Source organism: Micromesistius poutassou (assembly GCF_964030765.1).
Source record: "Micromesistius poutassou genome assembly, chromosome: 1".
NCBI classification, from domain to species: Eukaryota; Metazoa; Chordata; class Actinopteri; order Gadiformes; family Gadidae; genus Micromesistius; species Micromesistius poutassou.
In genome coordinates this window covers 5,449,877-5,463,791 of record NC_140271.1, presented here as the reverse complement: position 1 = coordinate 5,463,791, position 13,915 = coordinate 5,449,877, and the positions used below count along the sequence as shown (strand labels likewise).

General features: G+C 47.4%; 1 protein-coding gene and 1 pseudogene across 2 annotated transcripts in view; one reads left to right on the top strand and one right to left on the bottom strand.

Moving 5' to 3' along the window:
• LOC311382216 (meiosis inhibitor protein 1-like) overlaps positions 1-10,940 on the bottom strand; it is a gene marked incomplete at its 5' end in the record, with an annotated part of 29,333 nt that extends 18,393 nt beyond the window's left edge. The window contains 15 exons of the mRNA XM_084488505.1: positions 536-659; positions 827-974; positions 1,488-1,579; positions 1,737-1,845; positions 2,010-2,144; positions 2,775-2,874; positions 3,061-3,180; positions 3,361-3,475; positions 5,179-5,345; positions 6,623-6,841; positions 7,540-7,645; positions 8,870-8,943; positions 9,086-9,136; positions 10,076-10,199; positions 10,797-10,940. Of these exons, the coding sequence (XP_084344631.1) occupies positions 536-659; positions 827-974; positions 1,488-1,579; positions 1,737-1,845; positions 2,010-2,144; positions 2,775-2,874; positions 3,061-3,180; positions 3,361-3,475; positions 5,179-5,345; positions 6,623-6,841; positions 7,540-7,645; positions 8,870-8,943; positions 9,086-9,136; positions 10,076-10,199; positions 10,797-10,940 (1,828 nt within the window). The remainder of the gene's footprint in view (positions 1-535; positions 660-826; positions 975-1,487; positions 1,580-1,736; positions 1,846-2,009; positions 2,145-2,774; positions 2,875-3,060; positions 3,181-3,360; positions 3,476-5,178; positions 5,346-6,622; positions 6,842-7,539; positions 7,646-8,869; positions 8,944-9,085; positions 9,137-10,075; positions 10,200-10,796) is intronic.
• Positions 10,941-12,587: 1,647 nt separating this feature from the next.
• Positions 12,588-13,915, top strand: part of LOC311382200 — an 8,215-nt pseudogene continuing 6,887 nt past the window's right edge. Inside the window, exon 1 of the transcript XR_014684314.1 lies at positions 12,588-12,722. The product of XR_014684314.1 is annotated as an uncharacterized misc_RNA (transcript). The remainder of the gene's footprint in view (positions 12,723-13,915) is intronic.

Here is a 13,915-nt window from a genome sequence, read left to right as displayed (position 1 = left end):
CATTCATTGTTAACAGTGCTAACCGTCCCTGCTGGCGGTCCTCTTCTAAACCGCAAGACTTCCTGCCTCAGTGACGTGACGTGACGTGATGTAGCGTCTGTGTTGTCCCCACAACCCCGACTGTGGTCTGCAGGCTTCAGGCTCGAAGAGGAAGCCCACAGCCAAAACCAACTACAGTCAGACTGAAAGTTTAATTATGAGTTCACCCAAGGTCACCCTCAATAACACTGTCATCATTATCAAGCTGTCATTATCAATCCATCATTATCAATCTGTCATACATTTAGCATTATCAAGCTTCATTATCAATCCATCATTATCAATCTGTCATTATCAAGACTGTCATTATCAAGCTGAAATTATCTACCCTTATCATTCTATCAATATCAATCTTTGTATGCATCAAAGATTGAACCAGTTTTCAGGGGGCAACACATTAAAGACACTAATTAACCTGTTTTTGTGTGTGTGTGTGTGTGTGTGTGTGTGTGTGTGTGTGTGTGTGTGTGTGTGTGTGTGGTAAAGCTGTGATTACCGAGTTTTGAGGCGAAGAGTTTCCTCATGGCGGACATGGCGGGGGTGAGCAGGGTCAACTGGGAGGACAGGATGAGGTAGAAACTCTGCAGCATTTGGACGTTAGGAGCGCGCTCACACACCCTCTGTCACAGACACACACACACACACACACACACACACACACACACAGGCATGAAATGTGGGGTTAAAAAGCATTGCTCTTGGGGAAGTATCAGCAGCCTCCAGTGAAGCGTCACTTGTTTAAGGTGACTCCCTAGAGCTGTGTGTGGCGCTGCTCGTTGAGCCTTACAGTGACAGTAGGGATGCAGACGGTGTCGCAGCAGTGGAGCAGACACACACACATTGACTGCAGCGAGTCCCCTGCTGCGCTCTGATTGGTCGGAGCCATGAAGACGTTCTCCTTTAGCAGTGGATCTGATACACACTGCTCTGCTAACCTGAAAAACATGCGCACACACACATGCACGCGCGCACACACACACACACACACACACACACACACACACACACACACACACACACAGGTTATGTGGTGAGGTGTAAATAGATGTATCCATGTAGATAGGTATGTACAGATGTGTACAGGTGTTTACAGATGTACAAAGGTATATACACAGGTGAATGCAGGTAAGTTCATGTTAATACAGGTGTATACAGCTAAATACAGGTGTTTCCGGGTTAGCCCAGGTTAGCAGGTGTTGACAGGGGAATATAGGGTTAATACAGGTGCATCCAGCTAAATACAGGGGATTACCAGTGAGTACAGGTGTATCCGGTCAAATACAGGTGTTTACAGGTTAGTGCAGGTGAATACATCTGTACCTAGCTAAATACAGGTAAATACAAGTACTGCTGAATACAGGTGTATCCCGTAAAATACAGCGGTTTGTAGTACAGGCGAATGCAGGTGTGCACATGTGTTTATAGGTGAGTAAAGGTGTTGAGCTGACCTGCAGGCTGCCTGGACGCACAGCAGGGCCTGGAGAAGGAACGCCCGCGACCGAGAGAGCCGGGAGCTGGGGTCTCCACTCTTCACACTCCACTGGAGGAGGGGGAGAGAGGAGAGGAGGGGGATAGAGGAGAGGAGGCGGGTCGAGGGGGTGATAAGAGCCGTAGGAAGGGAGGAGAAAAGAGGAGGCAGAGTGACCCAGCTATTGAAAGAGACGCACACATACTCAAACCCAGACACACAAACTCACAGTGCTTCGTGGATGAGACTCCAACGGGAGGTCAGTACATCTGTCACTGACAGCTTTGATCAGCTTCTCTATGGACCTGAACTGAACCGGACTGGACTGGTGGTGCAGTCTGGATCACAGAGGGAGAGGGAGAGACAGATGGAGGGAAAGGGTAAGACAGGAAGAAGTGTATTGTATTGTGATGTGTCAGTGGTGGTGTGTGTTGATGATGGTGTTATGGTGTGTTCTCATGGTGGATCACAGAGGTGGTGTGTGTCTTGTGTGCAGGATCACCTGAGCAAGGAGGAGCCAGCACTGGCAGCCTGCCGGGCCACCAGCAGACAGGGGGCGGAGACACCAGAGACCACTGCTTCACACACGGCTTCGAACCCTGGACCACTGGGGAACAGACGCACCCCTTCTGGCTGCCTGCACACACATACACACAACCGCACAGACGGACACAAATGCAAGTACGCACGCAAGCACGGACAGCACACGCATACAAACACACAAACAATATATTGTAATACTTAAATAACGATGAATAGACTACTGCTAGAGGTATAATTGAATGGTCTCCCAGGCAGAGAAAATCTGTCAGCAAACACCCATGACCTCTCAGTCTGTTTAACACCTATGTTAGACTGTTGTCACAACACACACACACACACATTCAAACAGATACACACACACACACACACACACACACACACTTGTCCTAAGTAACGCACATATATACAGACATTTGCACTCACACAAACACACACACACACACACACACACACACACACACACACACACAGATACACACTAACACAAAAACACAATAAAACATAAACTAGTTGACTATTCTCTCTCACATACCAACATACTTTCCCCAGCTCAGCATTTCTAAGGCCAGGGTCATGTGAAGATCCTTCATACTGAAGGACAAACTCTCCAGAGCGCCAGTAAAAGGGTGTTTTTCCAATGTCCCCACTATGTACTATGAAGCCCAGTGGGCTGTCCCTCACACACTCTCTGGATTTCTTTTTGGGAACATATCGGGGACCCAACCTGTCCAGGATCTCAGTCAGCAGCAGCAGGCCATGGGTCTGCACCTCCAGGTTAGTCAGCCTCAGGGCTTCCTTCAAACTGCGTACCAGGGCCTCAATACCTGACACACAAACACAGATGCTCACAACACATTTTTTGCAAGTCCCAGTCAAGTCTCCAGTCTCAAGTCTCAAGTCTGTGCGTGAGTGAATATGTGTGTGTGTGTGTGTGTGTGTGTGTGTGTGTGTGTGTGTGTGTGTGTATAGGTGTGTGTATAGACTGTAGGTGTGTTAGTGTGGTGACTGACCGTAGACAGAGTGACAGTGTGAGTAGAACAGAGGGTCTTTGCAGAGCAGCAGCAGGCAGTTGTAGAGCGACCAGAGCAGAACTTCTGATCTGGTGCTGGACACGCGCTCAAAAAGGAACTCTGGAACACATCCACATGATGTACATGTACTATCTCTATAGAGCACATTCACATGTACTATCTCTATAGAGCACATTCACATGTACTATCTCTATAGAGCACATTCACAGTGATTCAGTGTGTGTGTGTGTGTGTGTGTGTGTGTGTGTGTGTGTGCATGTGCATGTGTGTATGCCTCACCTGGCAGGTCAGCTAGGACAAAGGGGGGGCAGTACTGGCTGGGAGAGTGCACGAGGACGGCTACCATGCAGTGAGCGCTGGCCACCTGCAACGGCTCATCCCCACTCAGTAGCAGCTGGGGATGAACGCATCACTTCAGGTTTAACGCAGCGTTTGGAACGCACCACCTCAAGTAAAACCCAGCATTTAGCCCGCACCACCTCAGGTTCACCCAGCATTTACAAAAAACTCAACTCAGGTTAGACCCCATAAACTTCTTCAGTCTTGTTTGTTAGCCTGTCTTGTCATCATGCCTTGTCATCTTTGTTTTTTTTGTCCTTATTGGTCGGTCTTGTCATCAATGTTGTAATCTGTTGTAATTTGTATATTTGTTGCCCCAGGGCTCCCTTGTAAAAGAGATTTCAATATCTCAATGGGACTTCACCTGGTTAAATAAAGGAAAATTTTAAAATTTTAAAATTTAAAAAACTCAGGTTTAACCTAGTGTTGTGGTGTTGTAGTGGTTTCATGGTGGTGTAGTAGTGTTGTAGTTGTCTCATGGTGTTGGTGTTGCAGTGGTTTCATGCTGTTGTATTGGTGTTGCAGTGGTTTCATGCTGTGAATATACTGTATAGTGATGCCATCACTTGACGCCATCATATCGACAGGGCTGTGACTTCCTGTTCGCTGTGCGTTGTATTTTACTTTGTGTTATTCGTGTACACAGTTGGTTCATGTACACAAACAATGACTCAAATGACAAGGTCCAAACAGACCTCTTCTGTGAACTCTGAGGGGACAGATGGATAAATAAATATAGCTTTGTATTGGCTTGTTGTGAGGGTCATAGAAACGCACCTGGAAGAGAAGACTTCCTGCATGCCATGATGCATTGGCATAGGCCTAACGTTTGTAATGGGTCACGTTACCCAAAGGGTATGGTTGGGTTACGGTCATGGTGAGAACTTGGGAGGGAGCAGTCATGCATCACAGGAATGTGCTCTTTTTTAGTTACAACTGTACATAGAAACACTACCCTAACGTGTTGAGTGCTAGAGTGTGTAAACTATACTTTGAATTGAGCTGATCATCATGACCAGTAACAGGAATTAACGTTCTGCATGTCTTTCCCACGCACTGGCACAGATGCTTCTCCCCGGGTCAGACTAACAGAGGTAAATCTCTGTGGTTCCATCTGAATGGCCCGGCTAATCTAGGATCAGACTGTTGTCTTACTGCTATCATCAGTGAGCGAGAGAGAGAGATATAGAGAGAGAGAGAAGAGAGAGAGAGAGAGATAGAAGGACAGAGAGAGAGAGAGAGAGAGAGAGAGAGAGAGAGAGAGAGAGAGAGAGAGAGAGAGAGAGATAGAGATAGAAGGACAGAGAGAGAGAGAGAGAGAGAGAGAGAGAGAGAGAGAGAGAGATAGAGAGAGAGAGATAGAAGGACAGAGAAAGAGAGAGAGAGATAGAGATAGAAGGACAGAGAGAGAGCGAGAGAGAGAGAGATAGAAGGACAGAGAGAGAGAGGGAGAGAGAGAGAGAGAGAGAGAGAGAGAGAGAGAGAGAGAGAGAGAGAGAGTGACAGTGAGATAGAGGGACAGATAGAGAGAGATAGGGAGATAGAGAAAGACAGACAGACAAAGAGACCAAGACAGACAGACAGATAGATAGACAGAGAGAGACAAAGTCAGAGAGTGAGAGAACGAGAGACAGACAGAGACACACAGACAGACAGAGAGAGAGAGAGAGAGAGAGAGAGAGAGAGAGAGAGAGAGAGACAGAGAGAAGGATGGACAGAGACAGACATACAAAGAGAGGGTGTTTGCAGCACAGTGACCTTTTTGAGGATGAGTGGAAGGAGCCGGTGTTCAGGAGAGCGCTCTGTCTCTGGGTCCCGGGTCTCTCTGGTGTTGCTCGGCTCCGCCCCGGGCCGGGGGGGAGCAGCCTGGCTGTTCATCAGACAGGACACGGCCTCCCTGGACTGCACTAGCTGCTTCAGGAGACCTGCATAACCAGGAGCACGATCAGAAACAAGACATTCTCGCGAGAGCACTATTTGAATTTGCTCAGTCACTCGAATGAGCAATATACTCACTCCCCGATGCCCCTGGCCCAGAACATTAACCAATCACATCTGTGTATCTGATATAGGCGGGGCCAAAAGCATTGCTGTTTTACCGATCGGATACGGCAAGAGTCTTGGATATGTCACCCCTTGTATTCTTCTGATTGGTCGTAGTGTTATCCAATTGTGTGCAGTGATATTTTCAAATGCATGCTTGGTGCCGCCCCTCGAGTTGGGCCGTTTTCATGACTCGTTGCCAGACCCTACAGCTCTCTGGATGTGGCTCTGGATCTCCAGGCAACATTAGTGCATCATATCTCTAGAGATGATGGACCCCTAGCTCTACAGATGAAGGGGCCCTCTCTCTAGAAATTATTGGCCCTTAACTGTAGATGATGCCCCCTAGCTTTAGAGATGATGGGCCCCTAGCTCAAGATGATGGCCCCTAGCTTTAGAGATGATGGGCCCCTAGCTCTAGATGATGGGCCCCTAGCTTTAGAAATGATGGGCCCCTAGCTCTAGATGATGGCCCCTAGCTTTAGAGATGATGGGCCCCTAGCTCTAGATGATGGCCCCTAGCTTAAGAAATGATGGGCCCCTAGCTCTAGATGATGGGCCCCTAGCTCTAGATGATGGCCCCTAGCTTTAGAGATGATGGGCCCCTAGCTCTAGATGATGGCCCCTAGCTTTAGAAATGATGGGCCCCTAGCTCTAAATGATGGGCCCCTAGCTCTAGATGATGGGCCCCTAGCTTTAGAAATGATGGGCCCCTAGCTCTAGATGATGGCCCCTAGCTTTAGAGATGATGGGCCCCTAGCTCTAGATGATGGCCCCTAGCTTTAGAGATGAGGGGCCCCTAGCTCTAGATGATGGCCCCTAGCTTTGGAGATGAGGGGCCCCTAGCTCTAAATGATGGCCCCTAGCTTTAGAGATGAGGGGCCCCTAGCTCTAGATGATGGCCCCTAGCTTTGGAGATGAGGGGCCCCTAGCTCTAGATGATGGCCCCTAGCTTTAGAGATGAGGGGCCCCTAGCTCTAGATGATGGCCCCTAGCTTAAGAGATGAGGGGCCCCTAGCTCTAGATGATGGCCCCTAGCTTTGGAGATGACAGGCCCCTAGCTCTAGATGATGGCCCCTAGCTTTAGAGATGACGGGCCCCTAGCTCTAGATGATGGCCCCTAGCTTTAGAGATGACGGGCCCCTAGCTGTAGACTCACCCAGACAGTTGAGAGTGAGTTCTGGTGTGCAGGCGTCGGTGAGGGTCTGCAGCAGAGTGCTGCACAGGCGATCACGGAGGGCCGGAGGCGGAGCCAAGGCAGGGGCCATGGCAGCCGGTGAGGTCCCGCCCAGCAGCACGTGCCACAGGTAGAAGAGGGAGGCCTTGAGGCCTGGGTCAGGGTGCAGCAGGGCCGAGCACAGGCCCTCCAGGAATGGCACTGGGACAGAGGGGAGGGTCAGAATCGATACACAGGCATGAAGGAGAGAGACTCTGCATTCACTACAAGCTCTCTCTCTCTCCCTCTCCCTCTCACTCCCTCCTTCGATATCAATATGGTAACCTCACCCCACCGCTCTCTAAGGGGAGGAGAGAGGGAGGGGGAGACAGTGAGGGAGTCGGGAAGGGAGGAGGAGATTGGGATGGAGAAAGAGGGAGAGCTAGAGCAACAGAAAGCAGGAGAGCGAGACGGATAAGGAGGGAGAGAATAACAGGGAGAGAGAGGCAGGGAGAGCAGGAGGGTGTGCAGGGAGACGGATAGAGACCCGGGTCCAGATAAAAAAGATAGGACTACGAGAGAGACAGAGGAACAAGGGGTGGTGGTGGGGGGGCAGAGAGGGAATGAGACATTGGAAAGGTAAAAAAAAAAAGGTTTGTTTGCCGTGAAAATAACGACGTGGAGGAGAGACATGGGATGGGTCTGTACGTGCTAGGCTGGGGTGAGGGGGATTTATTTACTGTAAACAGCTCCACACATTGTTGAGTGACGGGCCACCACCTCACAGTGAAGACAATCAATAGCAGGGCCTGCCACCTCCATCTCCACCACCACCTGCCCCTATCCCCCGCCCCCGTCACTACCGACACCACTCTCCCCCGTACTGGGACAACAGAGCATGGAGAGGGGGGGTATCTCACCATACTGAGCCAGCAGGAGAACCGCCAGGTCAGGGAGGGCCTCCACCATCCTCCCCAGGAAGGTGAAGGTAGGCAGGAGGCTCTGCCCACATCGGTGGTCACATAGCTGGAGGTCAGACCACAGTATTACACATTTCTCTGTAGTAATAATACTTACCTACTGTAGTATTACGACTTACCCCACTGTAATATTACGACTAACCCTATCGTAGCATTAATACTAACCCTACTGTAGTATTACTACTAACCCTGTAGTATTACTACTAAAGGTGGATTTATAGTCCTCCGTAAAGTGCTGTACGTAGACACAGAGAGCCCTCTCCGTCGACGGAGAGCCTGTCGGAGACCCTCTCCGTAGCTCTACGTGCGCATCCGATATTATTAAACTATCCGTCGACGCAACGGAGACGGACGGAGATGGCAAGGGCTGTGATTGGTCCTCTAACAAAATCATTTCCGGAATCACTTTCCCCGGTTTGACTTTGCACCTTATTTACTTTGGACATTGTTTACTTTGCACATTAAGGACTAATAAAACACCAAATACGATTTGAAAAGCTTTGGAAGTTTATTTTCAACACTATTTACATGGTTAGTAGTCAGCATATAAGATCGATCGGCGGCGAATTGCATCGCGTATCCAACATCCCGACGGAGAACTGCGAATGCTCGAGGGGTCTCTGTAGTTACGGAGTTGGATTACGGATTACGGATACTGAGTAGTATACTTTGGCCTTTACTATACTATTGTTTAATACTAATCATACTGTGGTATTACTACTATCCCTACTGAGGTGATAAGTAGGTAGTAAGCAGTTGTTATGTTTGCAAGGCAAATAACAGGAGAAGGCTGCAGCCCAAAGGTAAACCAGACTTTAAAAAACATGAATTGGGGTTTCGGGTTTAAGGAGCAAGTAGGGTTGAGTGCATCTCCTTTTCTCATACCAGAGAAGCATTGGGCTTGGAGGCCACCGCAGTAGACTGCCAGCATCACTACACAGGGTACCTAGCAATGGCAACAGCCTCACCCTCAAGGTGACACACACCAGCACTAACCATAATAGCATGCTAGCTGTTTACTAAACAACGCTGGCTATCAACCGCCAACAGCTACACATCGCTGGCCTATAGTTTCACATATGTCACTGTGTTTAAATATGTGGGTGTGCTTGTGTAAGTGTGTGTGTGTGTGTGTGTGTGTGTGTGTATTTGTGTGTGTGTGTGTGTGTGTGTCTATTTCTCACCTGTGTGTGTGTGTGTGTGTGTGTGTGTGTGTGTGTGCATGTCGGTGTTTGTGTGTGTGCGGTGTGTGTATGTTTGTGTGTCTCACCTGTGTCTGTATGTCCTCCAGAATGTGGTGGACGTAACGGTCACTTTTTAGCTCAAGAAGAAGCTGAACCAACACTGTGCGACCACACACAAACACACAAACACACAAACATGAGAAAACATGTTTGTGAAAAAAGTGAAGGAAAACACTGTATTTGTCAACAGAAGGTCAGGTTCTTCTCCTTTGAGACACAAAAATGATGAGACTACGTGATACCTTGGATGACCTGATCCAGGGCAGCTGGGTCCTTCATGGTCCGCAGCATCCCTGGGGAGAGAACCAGAGCAGACCCTGTAAACCCACCTGACACCACCTAGAGAACCAGAACAGACCCTTTAAACCCACCTGACACCACCTAGAGAACCAGAACAGACCCTGTAAACCCACCTGACACCAACCACTGTCCCCCCAAATTAGCAGTGGTTCCTGAACTGGTTGTCTGGGAACCTTCGTGCTATCTAGCTAACCAGCCCAAATTTCCACCAGTTTTGAGCGGAGGGAACAGTTTTGAACTGTTCCCTTACACTTGTAAGGGAACAGTAGAGGCACGCTTTTCGCAGAACGGAAATACCTACTGGCACCTTACACAATATAGGCCAGTATGCCACCATAGTTGCTGGTAAGGGGGGGTTGGGGTATACATTTGGTTGCCATATGCAATCTCCCCACTCGTAAATTCTACACACTGGACCTTTTATGATGCCTTCATGTGCTATGGAAATTATGGTAAAAAAACCAAGCCTAAGTGAAAATTGCACATGAATACCCCCTCACGTCGTCATTTCCACTGGAGCGCTCGTAGAATATTTTTGATACACGAGCTGCTGAGATGAGATGACCTTTGACCTCTTCAACAGTAACAGGTCAGGATCTGTGGGTCCACCATGTTTCATTTCACTACCACAACAAAAGCACTTGAACACAACACACTCGTAATTTCCAGTTGACAAATGGAAAGTATCATCTTTCCCACAGCACATGAAGAAAACATTAGTATCCCAGCAATTTCAACTACGACATATGACTTATAATAATATATATAAACAATATAAACAATCTTTACAGCCAGGGTAAGAGCATTTGGGCTAATTTAATTAAGGTTGCAATAACCCAAAATACTAAGACACTTCATCTTTAAATCACAAAATGTTCATCCATCCATAGGTCGTCTGGGTCTTATCTTCTATAACCACTAAGGAGACGTACCGAGAAGGGAGGCGGTGAAGTGGAGGCACACTCGGTGGTCTTGCTGGAGCAGGGCACCAAGCGCTCCCGGGGAACCGGTCAGCGCCCCACTGACCCCAGAGAGAGCCGCGCGCTTCCTCACAGACTGCATGGCCAGGACACACACACACATATGGAATATTACTAGTGCTGTCAGTTAAACTCGTTATGAACGCCGTTAACACAAACCCATTTTAACGGCGTCAATTTTTTTATCGCAAGATTAACAAGATAATTCTTTTTTTGTTTTGTTTTTTACCCTTTTGTGGATGGACAGTGTTACATTGTCTGAGAGATTATTTGCTCCAAGTGAGAATGTTAGTGTGAAATTGAACACTACAGTACATGGCAATGTTGTTTGCAATAAAAAAAAAAGTGCACAATTGCACAAAGCAAGCCGATCCACTTTTCCATGTTGATTAGAGCATTAAAATTAGAAAAAAAAATGGGACAAAAAGAAATCAAGGGACATTTTGATTAGATAAAAATTGTGCGATTAAACGCAAGTTAACTATGACATTAATGTGATTAATCGTGATAAAATATTTTAATCGTTTGACAGCACCAAATATTACACTTAACCCCCCTGTATACGGTTGTGTCACATCCCATATGTGGCAACCAAGGAAAGCTAAATTATTGACTGACTAAATATATTTACAAATATATATATATAGTTTCTTTAGTAATGGACACAACCTACCGAGATGTCTGTGCTCTCCATCATTTCGATGACACAGGCCACACAGAGCAGCACCCCCCCTCCGCCCCGCGGGCCCAGGCGGCCCGTCCACTTCGGGTCGTGTCGGAAGTGGAACTTGTCGTAAACGACATCGACGGACGCCATCCTCGCATATAATCTCAATACTAGGAGTGGTTACTTTAAAAATCACCAACCCTCTTACTCAACACTCAAGCAGAAGCTATCACTCGAAAATAAAACAATTAAACCCAATACTATAGTTACCAACTGACGCTTTAAACCACACGTAACGTTACTGCCGTAAAGTTACCAACTGACGCTTTAAACCACACGTAACGTTACTTCCGTAAAGTTACCAACTGACACTTTAAACTACACGTAACGTTACTTCCGTAAAGTTACCAACTGACACTTTAAACCACACGTTACTGCCGTAAAGTTACCAACTGACGCTTTAAACCACACGTAACATTATTGCCGTAAAGTTACCAACTGACACTTTAAACTACACGTAACGTTACTGTCGTAAAGTTAGCAGCTGTCGCTTTAGCACTCAAGCTAACTTCATATCTGAGGCCGCCTAGCGAGTTAAACTGACTCCAAATGGACCCTTTTTGTTCCCAAAAGCAAGTTACGCGTAGCGAATCTCGAACAACCTTTCTAAAATGTAAATGAACAACATTTCGACGGTCTGGTCATTTCCGTGATCCACTCTGAAACTGTGAAAAAGAGGTTGGATTTCGCGGGGTTTGTGACGGCGCATGCGGCGCGTGCAGCGCAAGTGTGTGTGTGTGTGTGTGTGTGTGTGTGTGTGTGTGTGTGTGTGTGTGTGTGTGTGTGTGTGTGTGCGTGCGTGCGTGCGTGCGTGTGCGTGCGTGCGTGCGTGCGTGCGTGTGTGTGGTTGGATGTGTTTGTGTACGGCGGGTATATCTGATGTTTACGCCTGCTCTGTTTATCGGCGTATGTGTGACTATCTATGGTCATGCCCAATATTTACTAACGCACCGGGATGATGTGGTGAAAGGATTCGCTGCTGTCCCCCCCCCCCACCCCGTTGGGACCAGAACTCCCCAGGGGCCGATAAGTGAACCCGGAGTCACATCTGAAGTCAGATGGAAACTTTTTTTTATTTCCAAGAAGGGCCGATCGCGCAACACACAACAAGACCACTTCCTGTGTATAAACCATAGAATTATATACAGACACGAAGCCAGGCCTACCAGCACGTAGGAGCGCACACACACACTCGCACACACACACACACACACACACACACACACACACACACACACACACACACACACACACACACACACACACACACACACACACATGCGGACACAAAACGTAGATGTATTTCTTAAAATAGTTTAAAACTTTCTAACTTGATGTATATTATTATGCGTTGTAGACATTATGATACGTTGGGGCCATTAACGCGGTAGTTAACCAGGAGGTCGTCATGAAGACAAACGGTCGTCAAACAGCTGTGGCTCTTGTCCGTGGTGACATGTTACTAACGTACAAAAACTAGTTGGGATATCTTTCTGCTATGTTTGAATGTTGAGATTTAGCCCCCAGCGCGGCGGGGGAGGGCGGTGCAGGCCGGGGGCCCGGAGGGGGTTGGGGGGGGGGGGGGGGGGGGGGGGCGGTACAGTGGCCGCAGACTGAAGCGGTTCTTTCTTTAGTTGCGCGCCCCGGCGAAGTTATGCGTGACGGGGATTGGAATAAAATCAAATTTTCATCAGGAGCAAATTAATTACCGGATGATAATTATTACTTTTTGACGTTATGATCACCGCGCGAGACGCGACCGCACTACCGTCGGGAGTAAAAGAGAAGACGCGGTTCAAGTTCCACAAAGCTGGTAGGCGAGCACAGAGCTGCACGATGCGAGAGATAGTGACTGGACTGCGGGACGAATGCGTGTGAATGTGTGCCTGAACGCTATTGGAAGAACAGGTTCATTATCTCACTCTTTACTAATCGAGCAACGTTTAATCGGGATATCATTTTGATGGAGCCCTAAAGCAAAACTATATCCACGTACAGGTCTATAGTGAATATACTGATAGTAACATATACATTCTGGCCAGAGTGATATTTTGTGTTGTATGTTTAGTAACTCTGGAAATATGTGATGTGAGTTCAAAAAGGGGCCTTCAAGTAGTTCTGAAATTGAACTTGACTAATTATTATGCGTAACAACTGATGTATCGTGCACATAATAAGCAATATGCACATCTTCGTTCATTTCACGTAATCTCAGCAGAACATCACAGTCAGATCCAGGGGTCATAATTGATAGGTGACGTCACGGAAACCTACGCGAAGAGGCTTATCGATTAGGCCTATTGGTTTGATACTATATGTTATTGGCAAATCGATACACATAGCTTATCAGCTTCGCTATTTTATTCAGGTATTTTTGATAACCTATAGCTGATCCTCTTTGTTTTTGTCACCGTTTGTGGATTTATTAGTCTATGTATTGATGGTTATTAATAGTAGGCCTATACAGTCTATGTTGTAACACTTTAGATATACGATAGGCCATGGGGATACTTCAGCCTACATATTACTGTATTAAACGTATTATTATTATTATTATTATTATTATTATTATTATTATTATTATTATTATTATTATTATTATTCTGTATTATTATGACCAGTACATCGCGTGTTGTTGCTGCCTCCATGCTACCTGCCGCTCCGCGCGCCCCACTCAGCACTTTCCACCGCTAACACCAAATAAACAGAGCGCGCGGCGCCGGGCAGGTGGCGCCTCCCTCACTGATAGGCTGGCGATGACAGATGTTTTTGATCAGATCAACAGACAGGCAGACAGACAGACAGACAGACAGACAGACAGACAGACAGTGTGGTAGACAGACTCGGAGACAAACAGACATATATAGACCGACAGACATATTTGGTGAGGCGACTAAATAAATAGTTTGGTCTCAAACTGTCGGTGTTCAGTGCGCACACACACACACACACACACACACACACACACACACACACACACACACACACACACACACACACACACACACACACACACACACACACACACACACACACACACACACACACACACACACACACACACA